This window comes from Canis lupus, chromosome 7 (genome assembly GCF_003254725.2).
Source record: "Canis lupus dingo isolate Sandy chromosome 7, ASM325472v2, whole genome shotgun sequence".
Taxonomy (NCBI): domain Eukaryota; kingdom Metazoa; phylum Chordata; class Mammalia; order Carnivora; family Canidae; genus Canis; species Canis lupus.
The window spans coordinates 78782084-78799294 of record NC_064249.1 but is presented as its reverse complement, the minus strand read 5'-3'; the positions used below and the strand labels follow the sequence as shown (position 1 = coordinate 78799294).

Genomic DNA, 17211 nt, shown 5'->3' with positions numbered 1-17211 from the left:
CTGATCTATCCATGTGGTCTTTACAATTTTTAGAGTATGTAAATATCTTTCAAGCTCTGAACTTGTTTACCAGGTCACCATCTCTGTGTTGAATGCCACCAACAACGCAAAGGTGATAGAATTGTGTTGCATGCTGTGACAAGGACCAGCGGTTAGATATGGGTCTCATTTCCAGAGATATGTCGAGCTGGTGGGTGCAGGCCCCTCCACCCTGTGGCTAGGGCAGGGCACCTGTCTCCTACCTGAGCTGCATGCCTGTGCTCCAAGAGCAGACGTCCTTCCGCAGGAGCAGGTTGTTGAGAGTCACGGCGTTGATCATATAGAAGAGCTGCTTGAACACCTGCAGGATGATCTCAGGGTCCAGGCCCTGGTCACACATGACCGTGTGGAAGGAATTCATCTGGCGGATGATGGCTTCCAGGCAGTACGAGTTGTCCCCATCTACCATGCTGGAGGAGCGCTTCCGGTATCCTGTTGGCTTCACACCAGATAGACCCTGAATGCTCTCATTTTCCAGCATGGCGGAAACTGAAAGAAAAGCATGATCAGAGAAACTTGCCATGTTCCCCAGAGATCTGTTTCTGGGCCGCTCAGATCATTCTGCACTTTAGGCTTTCACAATGGCACCATCCACTGATACACAATGTTGATGTGCTCAGAAACTCACAGCATTCGGCATCACATTTCTAATGTGCTGCTGTCTGAATGGAATAAGATTGCCACATAGAAACCTTGAACTGAATCTGTAGACCAAATTTTCACTTGACTTTATTAGCGGTGGGACAAAGATAAGGGCATGTACCAAGTTGATCCTGTATTGGCTTCGGTGCAAAGTAGAAAGTTTGCGCAACTTGGATGTAGTCCTGGCCTGCTCATTGAGTTGGCCCTGGACCTTGAGATCATCGCACTGATGTTCAAACAGCTCTTTGACATGAGCCACTGACCATATAAATCTTACGCTTGCTGATGTGTCATACTTATTACACAGCATTTACCTATGTGCCAGGGGCTTGATGCTCAGTATTGCTTTACATCTTCCAACAACCCATTTTCTGATGAGGACATCGAGGCATACAGAAGTCACATTACTTGCCCAAGGTCACAACACTAGGGGTTGGCAGGGCCAGGATTCAAGCCAGGTATGTCCAACTGCAGAACTGATGCTATTAGCCGTCGCATTATTTGGAGTTGTGAGCACCCCCCAAGGCTCCCTATGCCTAGGGCCTCACTAAAAGGTTCTCAGATGGGAATAAGAATATGGAATGAACTTTATCCTAGAAAGATAAATTTCCAGATGGCATGGAGCACTCTGGCCCACCTGGAATTCTCCTGTAATCTGTTTGTGTTGTAAGAACCAGGGGGAAGCTACAACCCAGGCCAGGGGAGGATTTCTTCCCTAGCCTTCATGCAGAACATTGAGTGATGAGCAATGATGACTGTGTTTTTCTTTTAACTAAAAAAACCCAGCTCTTATGTTTCGACTCCAGTTTCATGTTTGGTGCCCAAGTGTACTGCTATAGATGGGGTGTTCAGTAAATATTTATCACATGAGTACTTCCTAGCGTGTTTGCTTAATTTTCTTTTTTCATGATTAAAGGATACATATGGGCATGAGGATTATACTTTTTTCATTGTGTATGCATTTGTACCTTTTGAATTTATATTCATTACCTATGGAAGATTTCATAGCTCTTTCTGAGCACATAGCACATACCTCCTCGCTGCCTTAATTGGGAAGGTTCTGGTTTTCTAGAGGCCACACCTAGGATCTTGGCTTCCCTGAAAGTCGGCAGCATTCGCCGTCATTCCTGACCCTACATGAGTGCTGGAGATCTCCCACTGCCAGCTTACCTATCATAGGTTGCAAAACACCCTCGGCGATCTTAATGAGTTGCTGGTAAATCTGAATGGAAAGGTCACTCAGCACCTGACGATATTCAGTGAGGTCAAAGTTCTTAAGACAGTGCTCATTCTGCTTGGCAGTATTCTGAGTCATGAAGCCCTGCAGAGAGAGAGCAAGCTTTACAAGAGGCTCGGCAGTCTGCTGGGCTTCACAGGACTTCTGGGTCTTGGTCACGTTCATGGATACCCTATTGGTGGGACTTCATCAGTCTCTATCGCTAGGATGTTCTAGAGGAGCCTGTCAGTTTTTGAGGCCTCAATAATGGCCCTTGAATTTGAAGGCAGAGCAAAACCTCAGCATGATAGAAAGGTTGGAACTGCTGGATTTAAAAAACCCAGGGACGGCTGGGTGGCTCAGTCGGTTCGGCCCCTGCCTTCAGCTCAGGTCCTGATCTCAGGGTCCTGGGATCAAGCCCCACTTGGAGCTCCATACTCAGTGGAAGGCCCGCTTCTCCTCCTCCTGCCACTCCCCCAGCTTGGGCTCCTTCTCTCTTATTCTCTGTGTCAAATAAATACGTAAAATATTTTCAAAAAATAGAAAAATAAAAAGCCTAAATCAGTCCACATCCTGAGGAAGTGAGTTCTCTACAGCATCAAACCCAAATTGGTAGCAGGTCCAGGGAAAGAAGGATCATGCTCCCTGATTCTCTGTCTGACTCTCCTCCTAACAGGCCAGGTTACTTTAAAATGTGAAATACACAGCCACTGAAGGGTACGTCCCTGTGTCAGATTATGTTTTTAGAATGAGAAATTTTACATGGATTCTATCATTGGGTATCAGGATTAACAGACTGAAACAATGTCACGGCTACAGCACTGTGTCCTCCTAGCTTCCTATGCTAACAAGATGAAATCACATGAAGAGAATTACTAATATCGAAACAACTCATGTGACCAACATCCCTTTGTAGTCAGGCCAAGGTAAACCAAAAGCAGCCAAGAAGCTCAGCGTCTTCAAAAGGGTGACCATCCCCAGCAAAGCCTCTCCTGCCAACTCATATTACACAGCAGTTTTTTAAATAAAAACCAAAAGGCAGGTAAAAGAAAAAAAATCACTGTGACAGACAAGATATATATATATTTTCCCTCTTTGTTTAGACTACATGGATCTGGCTATAGTGTGCTCTGGGTCTCAGGTCTCTTGATACATTATTCTTAATATAAGTGAAAGTGTAAGGGGGGAAAGGGAGGTTGAGGCAACCCCCAGGGGCCTGGGAGTGGTGTCTGGGATGAACTGGGATTCTTAATAGAAAGACCAGAGTGAAGACATGCCCTGTGTTACCAAGCTGCTGGGCTGAATGCAGAGCATGGGCACCGTTCCTTCAGGGGCCAGAGTGGGGGAATGTGGGCTCCAGACGAAGCTGGGCCCTCGGAGTCCAGAGTAGAGGATGACATAATGTACCCAGGAGGGCAGCAGGTCAAGGAATCAAGTTTGGTTAGAAGCGGGAAGCTGGGCCTTAAGGTCAAGGTGCACAGATGTAGTTTGATTGTGTTGTGCCTCTTCTCCGTGTCCGCCTTCAGATGGATTAACTACTTGGTTGGCTGAGGAGATCATGTCACACATCTGACAACTCACTGAGCTTCCTTCCAGTGCTTGCTGAAAGGGGGCTGCTCCAGAGAGGTCAGGTCACAAGGGTCTCCCTGGAGAGTCCCAGTGGCTCTTGGATAATGGATGGGTCATATAAGCTCATTTCCCCACCTCATTTGATTCAGGGTGCTTTCTGGGGCTGCAGGGTCCTTGAGGCCACCTAGCAGACAGGTATCCTGTGCCCTCTCTGCTCCTGCTTTGAGCTACCAGGTAGACAGAGGAAGGTATGCTCAGAGCCCGAGGTCCCAGAGGGCACCCCAAAGACCGTACATCCTCTCAGGGTGGGGGCATATTTGGATAGAGGACTGCCTCCCACGATACCCCCAGCCCCCTTCTGAGCTGAGATTTGAGGTGCCCTGAAGCAGGACGCACATCGCTATGGCCCAGGAAGTGAGGCTTTGGGGGTACTTTGGTGGTTCTCAGGTGCCCTTTAGGGGCTGGGCTTGTCTTAGCACTCACCTCATCCCCACTATACTGCTTCAAGCAATGAAGGAGGCGGCAGGTGTTGGATAACCAGAATGAGGTCATCTCAAAGTCCTCATTGTGCTTCTGTGAAAGAAAAGGACAACCCCCATTAGCAGCAGGGCTCCGCTGTCTGGTAAAATGCTCACCTGGGGCTTCTCTTTCCAGGTTTCCAAAGTTACTGAGCATGCTCCCAGCAGACACGACAATGGCCGGTCCCCAAGAGGAGATCCTGGTCAAGGGGTGGCAGTCCCATCCCTTCACTACCAAGCATGGCGCAGAGACCCCTCCCTGGGTCCCCTCATCACCGGGACGCAGCTGTGCAGCCTGGGCTGTGTGTTGACCACGAGGCCGCTGGCCCTGCTCCGAACTATTCGTGATCCAACCTAAGGGATGGACGGAGCATGCCAGTGAAATATTTATTGAGCGATCAGATACCCAATGGTTTCAACCCTCTGGAAAAGGACTATAAACCATACCTGGATGAAAACCCAAGAGCCAGGATAGTTTCCTATCCTAGGGTCAATGACTGAACCGAGCTCACCTTGTCAGCTAAAACCATCCCTGCCTAATGTCAGAGGTGGGAGCTTTGAGGACAATAAAACAAGGGAGTCGGACAGGAAGCGACTGTTAGGGCTGGGCACAGCTAGCGGAGCCCAGTGGTTAGGAAAGCTTCCCCTGAGGCAATGGCCTGAAGCCAGCCCTCAACTCACTCAGACTGGTACAAGCTCCCGGGCAGAGCCCGTGCTAGGGGTCAAGGCAGGGGACCCAGATCTGAGTGTCGCCAGCATGTTTGTTTAGTGCCAAGTGTGGATAAGATTGCCTCTGGGGTGCAGGGCAAGGCCCAGCCGGGCCAAGCCGAGCCAGAGGTACAGTTACTAACACCAGGCTGGCATGAAGCTCAAAGCTATGAGCTGGAGCTCGCTCACTCCCAGAAGGGAAAGGGGATGCAGGTGACAGAGGCTCAGTGGGTCTCAGCATCTGGACTCCGCACTTTTGAAGATGACATGCATCCCAGAGTGGCAGTGTGTGTGTGAGAACCAGGGCAGGGCTGCCTGGGGCTTGGGCCTGTGGGGAAGGACCATCGCTCTTACTGAGGCCTCACCGCTCAGCATAGCTCCTGCACAGTTGAGCCTCGGCACCCTGACCAGCCTCTTACTGCAGCGGCTGCCACCACCTGGGATCCCTCTGTGCCCTGGAAGCAGCCTTGTCCTGGCCTGGGCCCCCTCACTCTGGAGACTGATAAGCATATGCACCCTTCCTGTGCCACCACCTGCCTGGGGAGCAGGCACCCAATTCCTTGGGAAGGTCTGGGACAAGGCCTGTATTCAGCTTGTGGGGTCAGCCTGCCCCTGAATCAGGCGGACCATCCTCCTCCACCTCTGGTCATGGCTTTTTAAAGTCGCAGGGCCCCTGCAGGCGGTGGGATGGCAATAGTGGATTTGGGGGTCCTTTCTAAGATTGAGCATCCTTTCTCTGGAAACTGCCCACTTCCATCGGCAAGCTGCTTCTGCGTTCCTGTCCGTCACCTTCAGGGCTGAGGGTGGCCTGGGCAGGGCAAGGCTGGGGAAGCTGCAGGCTTCCCTACACCGGCTGCCAAGCACCACCCCCGGGCCTGGGACCCCTACCTTCAGGACTCTCTTAATGCCATTGATGGTGGAGGTCAGCAAGGAGTGCACCTTGAGGTCGTCGTTGATGTAGTCGGCGTGCCGGATGCACATATAGAGGATGTAAGCAGGGAGGCAGGGCACTGAGCCCGTCAGCATCTGCGGCTTCAGGTCTAACAGCAACAAGCAGTGAGAATTAGATGATAGCAGGTGCTTGGGGCTCTGAGGAGACTGAAGTACAGAGATTTTCCATATTTCCCTGAAGCTCACCTAAGAATAACCTCCCATGGGGGCTGGGGGAGGGCTGGGGTGGGAGGAGTCAGGCCCAAGTGGGACACCTTCTGACCCTGTTTCACAAACTAATTAAATACTCCAAACTAACCAAAGCACATTCCTGGCTGCCTGGACTAGAGAAACTTGCTCCTCATGCCTGGTCCTGATGATATGAAGGAAACGAGCCCACAGGTGGCTCACCACTCAGGTCTCCACTCAGGGGACATTGCCCTGGGCGCCGAGAGGCCAGCTCACCCACCAGCCAGAGGGGGCTCCGAGCGGACACCACTTCCTGCCGCAGCCACAAGGGCAGGCCCCTGGAGAGCTTGGCAAACCGCGTACTCCCACACAGACCCCATGTGCCAGGGCCCGGGCAGGGGCCACTTAGCAATCCGCTTGGAGGCTATTTACCTGGCAGCTGCAGCCCAGACATGGTTGGAGCCAGCGGCAAGCCAGGATGGCTGAGGAGTGTCCAGAGCCCCTCTCTGTGGCCTCTAGTGCCAGGGCATGACGCCTGAGCCCCGTCCAGCCTGCCAGCAGTGTATCCTGTCCTGGGCTGTCCTACTGCTCTCTGAGTCCTGTTTCCCACACACTTGCTAGGTCCGCCCGGCTGGGTGTTGACATGTTGGGGGCAGGGACCATGGCTCTACACTTCTCTGCGCTCCGCAGCAACTAGCCGGTGCGGGGCACCTAGCAGGAGTCAGAGTCCTAGCATTTGTTTGGATGATGCAAGGGAAGGGGACCGGGCATCCTGTGCCGGGGCGGCTTCCCGGGAGACGGCCCGTCTGGGGCCACCTGAGCAGGGACAGTGGGAAGGAGCTATCTGTCTGCTGGCACAAGCACTCTCATTGTTTTTCACTGTAATGCTGTGAACTTGGGAGTTTCCTGCACCAGAGGTTAAGGGCTCATTCCTCACTGCCTTAGAATAAGATGCAAGCCTATTTAAGGAAGCGAGAGGACTCCTGCCAAAGTGCTGGGCAACTTTGGGGGGAATCAGCCTTTAGAAAAGGTGCCAAGATATTTAGTTACTGAAGATACCCAAAGCAAAGAACTGAAGTAAACTCTGCGCGAGGTTGGAGACACCCTGCTCTGCAGCGCTCAGGCCCCGGGAGGGGCTCAGCAGGGTGGGGCCTTGGCAAAAGGACGTTTCCCTGAAATAACGTTCCCCTCTTAGGTGATCCCCCGATGCCCCTGCAAAAGCGCCTGCTTCCTCAGATCCCCACACAGAGGCGTCTGGCACATCCCCCCTGCTGCATCTCCCATCCACTGTACCACCCACATTCTCCACTTTACAGAAAACCTAAGGCTCCAAGTAATGAGGCTCGTGGCTCAGGGTCCAGAGGACCAGGCTGCCAACCATCCTCCCTTTTCCCCTCCAGCCTGTCTCCTCCAAGCCTCCTTCCCTGCTCTGCAGGCAGCTGCTGCCCTGGGCTGCGTACACAGCTCAAGGCAGGCAAGTGGAAACCGGGTGCAGCAAAACTAGGGTGAGGGAATGGGTACAACCGGCTATGAGGCCAGGGGTGGGAGGCCAGGGAAGAGGTCTCGCATGAATACCACCTGGAAGCTTGTTAGCAGTGCCGCAACAAGGGGGGACAGGGGATGAGGGCTGAGGATGGGGGCGGGGGAATGCAGCATGGGGAATGGGGGGTTGGCAATGATGGAGCACGCGGGGGTGGTGAGACAGAGCGTCCTGACCTGTCACCAGGTTCCGAATGAGAAGGGCCTCATCTTCCCTGTGGTAGTCTAGCATGCCCTGGAAGTCCTTCTCCTTCCGCTGGACAGTGACCTGTCTGTTGAGCTCATGGCGCCTCCTCTCACTCTGGGCCAGTGCCTGGGCAGCTGGGCAGGAAAGAGACGGTGGGGGAAGGAAGGGCGTGAACAGAGACCTCCAGGCTGTAGGCCCAAGGGGCAGGGGGGCCTTAGGTCAAGGGCGTGTGTTTGGGTCTGGACCCGGGGACCCAGCATTCTGGGTTCTCTGAGCTCCCACACTGCTGATGTGGTCGGTCCCCGCAGCCCAGGCCACATGCCAAGGGTGACCCGAGGATCTTAGCACCAGGCACTGGAGTCTGGGAGGGGATAAGGGTAGGGGAGATGCCACCCCAGGCAGGGAGACCAGAGAAGACCTGGGAAGGACACAGAATGCAGGGTGCACAGCCTGTCCTGCCAGGCAGCTGTTTATCCCCATGCAGCTATTATAAAACAGGGCTACTGTGTGCAAGGCTGTCATGGGCCCTGGCTAGGCCTGCCCAACCCGGTTCCCTGTGTGTGGCCACAGGACAGGTATGCGAGGCCTGGGCACCATCATGGAGCAGGCTGGTGCCAGTGGCATAGACCCCGGGGGCACATCAAGGAGATCAAGGAGCAGGGCTGCCACATGCCATCTGTGCAAGGACATAAGGAGATTACTTAGGAGGCATTCTGGTGGTGGGCCGGGGGGTGGGGAACAAAGGCCGCGTCAAACCTTGCTTGGGACTTCTGTTAGACTGACACAAGGGGACAGGGTGGTGGGCGTCCGCAGGGCTGCCCCCATCGTGTCCATGGGCTGCTGTGTGCAGGGTAGTGTGCTCTCAGCAGGGGAGCAGAGCTGGTGGGGTATTCGATGGTGGACCACTCAGCTAAGGGACTGCATCGGTGCATTTCACTGGACATGCATACTGCCTGTAACTTGGCCCTAGCGCCAAGCCCCAAGTGTGGTGATGAGGCTGGACAGACTCGCTGGTGGAGCTCCCTCGGGGGAGAGGGGCTAAAGGATGGGCAGGACCTCAACAGCCAGGTGGGAAGGAGCTGATATACCCACCCGGCCCGGACAGCACAGGAGAGGAGCTCACGGAGGCAGGCAGGTGCTGCTGGAGGGGGGAGCACTGCAGTCCATGGGGAAGGAGGTAATGAGTGGACACAGCAACAGGGGCACAAGTGGGCAATGTGGAGGCCCCACTGTCCTGGGGGGCTAGGGGAGAGGGTGGCACAGAGTATTCAAGGAGAGCACACACAAGGTGCTTGGGCCTGAACAAGAGAGGGACCTGAAGCCTGAGCGACCAGGAGAATGAGACCTGGAGAGAACAGAGAAACTCGAGGGTGCATGGGGGCCTCCAGGGCTGTCACTGTGCTCAGGGTGGATGTGAGCTGGCAATCAAACAAATGACACCTGTGGGGGGTGTGGTGCCCAGGGGTCCTTGGTATTAGGACAGCATGAGACGGACTCAAGCCCTGGGGACCAGGCTCTTGAGATGAAGGGGATCCAGGTGGTGATGGTGGGGGATCCGGGCAGCGAGGGGACCAAGAGGGGATCCCATGCCAGGTGGCACGTGCCAAGAGGGGTGGGAGCAACAGATCTATAGCAAGGACTCAGAGGAAAAGAACATTCCAGATGTTTCTGAAAGAGCCACTTGAACCTGCCTGAGCTCTCTGGGCCAGGTTCCTGTGTGAAGATTAGTTACAGGACTGACCCCTGTCCTTCCTGCCTGGCCATCACAGGCAGCGAGGCCCCTGTGCTCAGGGTCTGCGGGTCATGAAGCATGGTTTCTACAGCATGTTTGCCTCCCAGCCCTTTAGGACAGGGCCACAGGGTCACTGGGCTGCAGGGCCACAGGGCCACAAGGCCACGTCTCAGAGGAAGCATCCAAGCCCCTGCTGGGTCTGTGTCCCGATTCTGGCCAACTGAGAATATGTGAGCTGGTGGGTCCAGTTTGGTCTATCCCACAGCTGGACAGGCCCAGCCCAGACAATGGGTGAGGCAGGAAGGGTGTGCAGAGGGAGGCAGGTGGTCCCTTCCCTCGTCTTGCTTGGGACTGAGCCACATGCATGCTTCATCTCTCTCTCTCTCTCTCTCTCTCTCTCTCTCTCTCTCTCTCACACACACACACACACACACACACACACACACACGTACGCCCCACCTTCCAGGTCCTGGACTTTCTTCATGTAAATCTTCAGCTGTTTTTTAAGCTTCCTCTCATTCTTTTCCAGCTTTTCGACCAGTTCTTTGAGGTCCTAAAATCCAAAGGCAGCAGCGTTAGGACAGGCCCAACCATGCCCTGGAGGGCGGGGCAGGTTCCTGGGAGCCACAGACCCTTGCTGATGGTGGGGGAAGGGAGGTTCTGGAATCTCTGTTCCGCTGCATGGCCAAGGACCCCAACCTCACCCCCCTAAGCGAAAGGCCAGGGCGGCCCCACAGCTCTCAGGGTGTGGCCCTCGGGCAGGGCGCTCACCAGGTTGTCGTTGGTGAGCCGGGTCAGCTCCTGGCGGACCCCGAACTCCAGCTGGGCCTCCGGGGACAGCAGCAGGGTCTGGCAGAAGGTCTGCTGCTGCCTGTCCAGGTCCTCCTTCAGGGCTTCCACCTGGGCCCGAAGTGCCTCCACCTCTGCCTCGTGCTCGCGGCCCTGTGCCTGCAGCTGCGCCTCCAGCAACCTGTGCAAGTTGCAGGGCGGGTGAGGCACACGGGCACGCAGCAGGCAATGCCAAGCACATGGCGGCAGCACGGACCACACAGACCAACAGGGGAAGGACGCGAGGGGTGGATTGGCCAGCAGGCCAGCCTGACCTCTCCGGGAATGGGAACTTGCACACCCGGGGCTGAGGCCCCGTCCTTGACACCCCCTCCTCGTGCTCCCCATTCCTCGCCAGCTGCAGGCGATTGGCCTGGGATTGGGAGACAGTCTCTGTGCCAACATGCCAGCCACAGAAATGTCTCACGGCATCACTTACATACAAGTACCCACATCTGCCCAAACCTCACAGGAATGTCCTCGTTAGGACAGAACCCTAGCGCACTGCACTCCTGCACCGCCGGCGTCCCTGTAGTAGAGCATCTGCAAGCTTTAGCCCCTTCCTCCTCATCTTCACCACCACCTCCACTTTATCTGTGGCCATAAATAGACGATTTTTTTTTTCAAGTCAAAACAGACACTCAGCCTCTTTGCAAATGATCTGGGGAGAAGGTTTGCAATCAGCTGGTGTCGGGGCCAGAAGCGAAAAGACTTTGAGGAGACCTGGGGAAGGTCAGAGAGAAGTCCCGGAGGATTCTGGGTCAAGCCCCCAGGCAGCTCTGGGGGACACCTGCTCCATCTGCCCTATGAGGAGGCCAGGGATGGGGGAAGCTTCCTAAGCAGCCACCGCCTCGTCCTCAGGAAGTTCTAATGTGAACGAGGTGCTGGCTTCTCGGGTTCTGGGGTAGACTCTCTGATTCCAGGCAATACACGGTCACATGAAGGGTAGGTAGGGGGTTCTGGACAAAAGGGAGGTCGGACACCGTGGACACGATCCCCGCGGTGGAACATTCCCTGCGGTTTCTTTCAGGGATGCAAGGATGCTGACCAGAGTCTAGCAGAGGTAGAAACCTGGAAGCGCCTCAGAAGCGCCTCTAAGAGCTCCCAGCTGCCCGGGAGGCAGGGAGACAAAGAGGCCTTTTTGTTTATTTTTTATTTTTTAATTTTACAGTTCCACTAGTTGGGCCAAAAGAGAGGAAGGAGCAAGTCTTGAGGGAGCAAGAGATGGGGAGCATCTGCCATCTGGTCCCCCACGGACACGCCCAGGCCTCCCAGAGCTCCGTCAGCTCCCAGGGGCACTGAATGCAATGCCTGGCTCTCAGGGGCTTCTCAGCAGGTTCACACACATGGGGAAATGGAGACGTGACTGACTGACCTGCTCGCCACAGGCAGCAGCATCGGGTGAAAGCACTAATAACGTGAGGATCGTGGCCAAGGGTTCTGTAACTAAATCAGCATCCTAGAGGACTCGCAATACTTCGGGAGCATCCAACCCTGGCGACAACACACCAAGGGCATCACCACTGAGTCACGAACCTACCCAGAGAGCAGACAGCCGGGGCTCTAGGGATTCGCCCCGAAGATGCAGCTCCTGATTCGTGCCATGCGAGTTCATGCCTGGCGCTGTCTTGTCTTGCTCTGCACACAGAGTGTCATTAGGGGGATTAGCCCAGGGCCCTGGACAAGGTACAAGATACCTGCCCCAGCACAAGCTGAGACACCCCCTAACTGAGGGCTAGAGCTCTAAGGCCACAGCAGCGACAGAGCTGGTTCTAGAAGCTGGGTCTCCCGATGCCTAGGTCTGCACTTTCAGTTCTGTTCATGTTGCATATTTGCTTATTTAAAAAAAAAAATCGATTCTGCTGCTAGGGAGCCATAAGGAAGCACCTGGCTTGACATGTATATCCCCCTCACCCCAATAAAACAGACTTCTTGGTGGGACAGAGCTCACTGAATAACAGCTGCCATGACCACCGTGAGCTGACAATGACTCTGCTTACCATGTGCCAGCCAGACAACATACCTGCATTAACCCTACTCCTTGTGATGACCCCTGAGGCAGGTCCCACTCTGATCCCTGTTAGACCAGAGGTTGCCCTGCTCACAGGCAGTGGGGTCACGCTGCACCCAGGGCCAGGAGACACATGGCCTCAAGCACCAGCCGATCTGGACTTTTCTCAACAACCGATTCTTGTTGCTACAAAGGGACCTCCGGTAGGTCATCAGCAGGCAAAGCTTCAGAGGCAGAGCTTGAGGGCATCGGGTTCCCACCCACCAGGCTGAGGGAGCTGGGCCAGCAACTCCACCCCCCTTCCTCTTCTGGGAAATGAGCCTGGGGGCCACCATACCCCCTGCTGCTGGGAGGCTCAAACACAACCCCAAGAGCTACAAGCCAGCAGTCACTGTGGGCCCCGGCGTACGTCACCCATGTCCAGCCTCCCCTCTACACGTCTCACCCACGGCTGCAGGCCAGTGGTACACGGATGCAGATGCTGGAATCGAATAGAACCAGATTCAAGTTGTGGATCCTCCCCCGAAGCAGCATACTCTTCAAATCCTGTGAGCATCTGTATCCTGGCCCATCGAGGGCTACTGCCTGGACCCCAACAAGCAGCCTCCCAACCTTGTCCCCACAGCATGGACGCATGGCGCTGGCCGGGTGCCCTGAGGGCAGTGCAGCAGCACCCCTACGAGTTGTGCCCTGGCCTGCACGCCTGTGGACAGTCAAGCACAGACATGAGCATGCAGAGCGGACGCATAAGGCACAGGCAAGAGGCACAGATTTGACCTGGCGACTTGTTTTAGGCCTTGGTAGGCCAAGTCAAGCTCTCAGTCTTCATTCAAATATCCCCAATCCTCAGTCTTGCTAGAAATAAACAGGGCACATGGTATAGAGGGGAGACAGGGAGGCTCAACGTCCAAGAAACTGAGGCTGTTCTGGCTGAGGTTTGGAAACAGACAGAAGGAAAAGCTCAGGAACTCCCCCTGGCTTCCCTTTGTTCTTCACTGTCACCAGCACCAGAGCACCTAAGGATGTCCCTCCCCCAGCTCGGGTCCCAGAAGGGGGCTTGTGTGCTCTCACAAGGGCTCTCTCCCCTGCCCGCCCCCCCCCCCCGCAGGAGGACTCAGAAATGGAAAGGGAGAATCAGAGGTGCGCTCAGGGTGGGGAGGGAGGCGGTGCCCGGTGCAGGCTGCAGAGCCTCCTGGGGAGCAGCCGCGGGGCAAGGTTGGGGGTGGGGGTGGGGGTGGGAGGCAGCCGCGCACCGTCTGCTCCTCGATGCCGATGCTGTTCCCTCTAACACCACGATGAAGGCGTTAGCTAACCTCACCTGCAGCCTTCACTACGGTCGTCCATGAAGAGACGTTAACTGGAACTGCCACGCAGGAAGCCCGCTGAACTCTCTGGCCTGCCAGGACCGGGCTGTACCCCTCCTATCTACCCAACCTGGGCAGCAGATGGCCAGGTGCCTTCTTGCAGATTCTTTGGCCTCCCCAGGGGCCCAGGGTCTGCTCAAAGCCAGGAGAGCAGCTCCAGGAGAGGAGTGGCCCGTCCTATGCTCCCCCATCCACATGTGCCCCCCTCCATGGCCCTGGGCCCACAGAAGATCCTCAGAGGCCAGCAGGATGGGGTGCTAGGCAGCCTCCTCAGACTTGCCAAGGTGCCCGCTCCCCCTCTCTACCCCGGGTATCCTCTTCCTACAGGCTGGATCCCAGCTGTCCTGGCAGGAACCATGGGAGAGTGGCCGGTGATGTCACAGACCAGCAACCCCTCTCCCCCAACTCCCAGGCCCCCCCAGAAGCCCCTGTACTGCTCCCTATGGATTTTGTGAGGCCCGGGGGTAGAGTTCCCCATTTTACCTTCCTGGAGCTCAGCCAAGGAAGGGGGGGCCTACGTCTTGCAGGGCTCACATAGCTGCTGCTTGTACAAAGCCGGGCACTTGGCTATGGGGTCACGCCCTGGAAAGCCCAAGGGAGGGAATGCTCCTGGGGCTACTCTGGTGTCTGTACCTGTCTTCCCCTCCGTCCAGCTGGGCTGCAAGGGGTTCCACTGCCATTAAGTGTGTCCTGGGGACCTCTCCTACGTAGAACTCTGGCCCCCAAATGTCTGGGGCCCTTGCCAAGGCTGGGCCTTCCCGGAGATGGCCTCCCGCGCACAGCACCTACCCCCACTGTGTGCTCCCTGGGTCCCAACAAACCCAAAGGTGACCTGGGCAGGGTCTAGGGGGTGCTGGTGGCCTAGCACCTTTCCCTCCTCGGCCATTAACACATTTAACTAGGGGCCTTTTGGGAGCTAGTCCTTTAGCACAAACGGGCACCATTGGGAGGGATTCCTTCTGGGTGGGAGGGGGATACCATTGCTGAACAGTCATGCAGGATCATCCGCTCACCTTGTTTGCCACATGTAAGGAGACCCCAGGATGGGAGGGCCTGCCTGACATGGCCCCGGGACTGGAACCCATGGGGCCCCTGTACCTGGCCTCTCCCCTGCCCATATCAGCTGGCCCTCCAGACCAAGGAGGGCTGGCTGCCGGCCCTCTTGGAGGGTCACCACATTCCCACAGTCCTCTGGATGGCAGTCTGAGGCCCATCCCTCAGCCTCTTGGGGGCAGGTGTTTGGCTGACTCACCGCCAGGTGGTCAGCTTTGATCCCTGTTCATAGGGATGTACCCTCGGAATTCCTAATCCTATAACCCGCCAGGCATTCTGCATGAAGCACCCAAGACCATGCAGCCCAGCCACCCCACAGTGCTGGTGTGTGTGTGTGTGTCAGCCATCAGGCTCCAGGTCCAGCCTTCGTTCCTGGATGAAAGGGGACCGATCCTACCACAGTGGCTTGTGCCATTAGGGGCGAAGGCCCAGAAGGGAGCCCCACATAGTGGCAGGAGAAGGAAAACCCCAAATGACAGCTTATGGGAAGTTTAAAAAAAATAAAGCCCACGAGGTCAATGAGCAAATCCACAAACCCTCCTGGAGAATCTCCTGTGTACACATCACCGCGCAGAGCCACATCCCCAAAGACACACAGATACACCCGAATCAGCACCGAGTTAGCAGCAGGTAAAGTCTCTGACTGCAGAAGGCAGTGACACCAGGCACCCCAAAACAGGTCCAGGATGCGTAGGTCGTGGCCAGCATCTATACATCCTGGACCTGTTTCTTCGTGTGTGAAAATGAAAGTACTCAGCTGACTTGCCTGGGGTTCCCTCTAGATCAGTAATCACGTAACCTGATTCAGTGTAGAAATTGTGCAGCAGGAAGGGCCTCCGGTACCACCTGCTTTCCTTCCGCAGGTAACATTAGGATGGCAGCTGTGACCCAACTACCATGCCTCTGTCCTGCCTCAAGGACCTGCCGCTCTGTGGACAGAAACAGGCAAGATTCCTTGGAGCGAGAACATGGTCAGCTCCCAGTCTTTAAAAAGACAGGAGGCCGCGAGCAAGAGGAATGTCTGAAATTACTGGCTTGGCCACAAGATGGTGAATGGTCTGTGGATACACCAGGCTAAGCCACGGTTTACAGCAGGCAGAATTGTGCCGATGGCTTGGGCCCTGCTGCATTTTGGGAATGTTACGAGGGAATGATTGCCTCATAGAAATAAGCCAAGAGTTTCCAGCTGGGAACAGGAACAGTGAGGGCTCAAGAGAAGGGAGCTGGGGAGAATGAGGCTCGCCCCCCATCCTCTGTGGTTCTGAGCAGGCCATCCCACAGCAGTGGGCCCTCAGAGCCAAATAGGCCACAACCTCCAAACCTAAGAAATCCACACACACCCCCCTTTCTGGTTATGCAGGATCTGCACAGTCCCACGCAGGCCCACTGGAATGACCCCAGGTGTACCTGTCTACGCCCAGGAGGCGACAGGCAAGGCAACCTGTCTATGCCAAAGGCCTGTTGTTTCCTGGAACCTTCTGGGTAGGAGGGACTGCAAGTTTTCCTGGGACCCAAGCAAAGGTCCAATAATGCACTCTGAGTTTGGAGCTCAACAGACTTGAGTGGAAATGGCCAGTGGCCACAAGAGCACTGTTCCCAGAGCTAGACCCGAGCCCTCACCACATCCTGCTCCTACCTAGCTCTGTGATGAGTACACACCTGGAAGTGAGGTTGGCCCCTCCTGCTAGCCCACTTCCCCACCCCTCAACCCCAACAAACCCTCCGGACACTCCGCTCTGTATACAGCAGCCTATCTCTGAGGCAAGGACCAGCCCTCCCTTGATTTGGGCCATAAGTAAAATGGTAATAATGTTGCTCAATTCCCTTAGTTCCCAAGTGTGAACACTTTCTGGAAGCAGGAGAGCCATCCACATTCCTGTGGTTGCTGCCAGAACAGACCCTCAACACTGGCTTCTCTTCCCAAACTTGACAACAAAAGAAGAGATGCCCTTATAAAGATTGAACAGAACTCTATAAACTCTGGAAGTTAGTCAGCAAAAGAAATTCCAAACTGGGAAACCAAGGACTCTCAGAGGGGCTGTGACTGGGTGTGGGGAGAAGCCTCCAGAAATGTAAGCAAAACCCAGTGCATGAGTGTAAGCTTCTCCTAGGGAGAGGATAGATTTTTTTGCAACCCCTCCGACCCCAAATCATGTCTGCATCCTACACCTTCTGTTCTCACCAGAACATTCACTATTATAGGGAAATCACAGGAAAGGGGAGATAGCTCGGCGTTCAGGGTGCTTTAGCACAGAGGCTGCCCGGGTCACAGATGGCCTCGCTGCCGGGTGCCATGAGGGGCACCAGGAATCATCGCCTGTTCTCCTGGCCTGCCTGGCCCCCACTGTCCTCCCTCACTTCTGGGACTACCCAGATAGGAGACGCACAAACCCACAAGGGTCGGGTGGGGTTGGCTCAGGTTGCTCTCCAGGTGTGATAGGTGCTACAAACCCGTTCTTCAGGCTTCTGCCCGAAGCTCCTTATGTACTTAACTGGGTGTCTTGGGCTAGGAGTCCCCTGTTGTGCCCCAGGCTTGCTGGGAATGCAATTATATTAAGATGTAAGAAAAGTGATTTTTGGCTCTCTGCTCCTCCCCATTCGACAGACAGCCGCATCTTCTGGTGCAGTGCCAGCCGCGTCCCCGAGACACGATGGTGAAGTTCGGAGTGAACGGATTTGGCCATAT

General features: G+C 55.3%; 1 protein-coding gene across 2 annotated transcripts in view; it reads right to left on the bottom strand.

The window, feature by feature from the left end:
- The window catches only part of MYO5B (myosin VB), a 334661-nt gene that overhangs the window by 8602 nt on the left and 308848 nt on the right, over positions 1-17211 (bottom strand). For both annotated transcript variants that reach the window (XM_025429624.3, XM_049111936.1), the window contains exons 30-36: positions 10041-10239; positions 9729-9822; positions 7528-7671; positions 5581-5732; positions 3950-4039; positions 1852-2002; positions 243-528 (exon numbers count right to left, since the gene is read on the bottom strand). In XM_025429624.3, the coding sequence (XP_025285409.1) occupies positions 243-528; positions 1852-2002; positions 3950-4039; positions 5581-5732; positions 7528-7671; positions 9729-9822; positions 10041-10239 (1116 nt within the window). The remainder of the gene's footprint in view (positions 1-242; positions 529-1851; positions 2003-3949; positions 4040-5580; positions 5733-7527; positions 7672-9728; positions 9823-10040; positions 10240-17211) is intronic.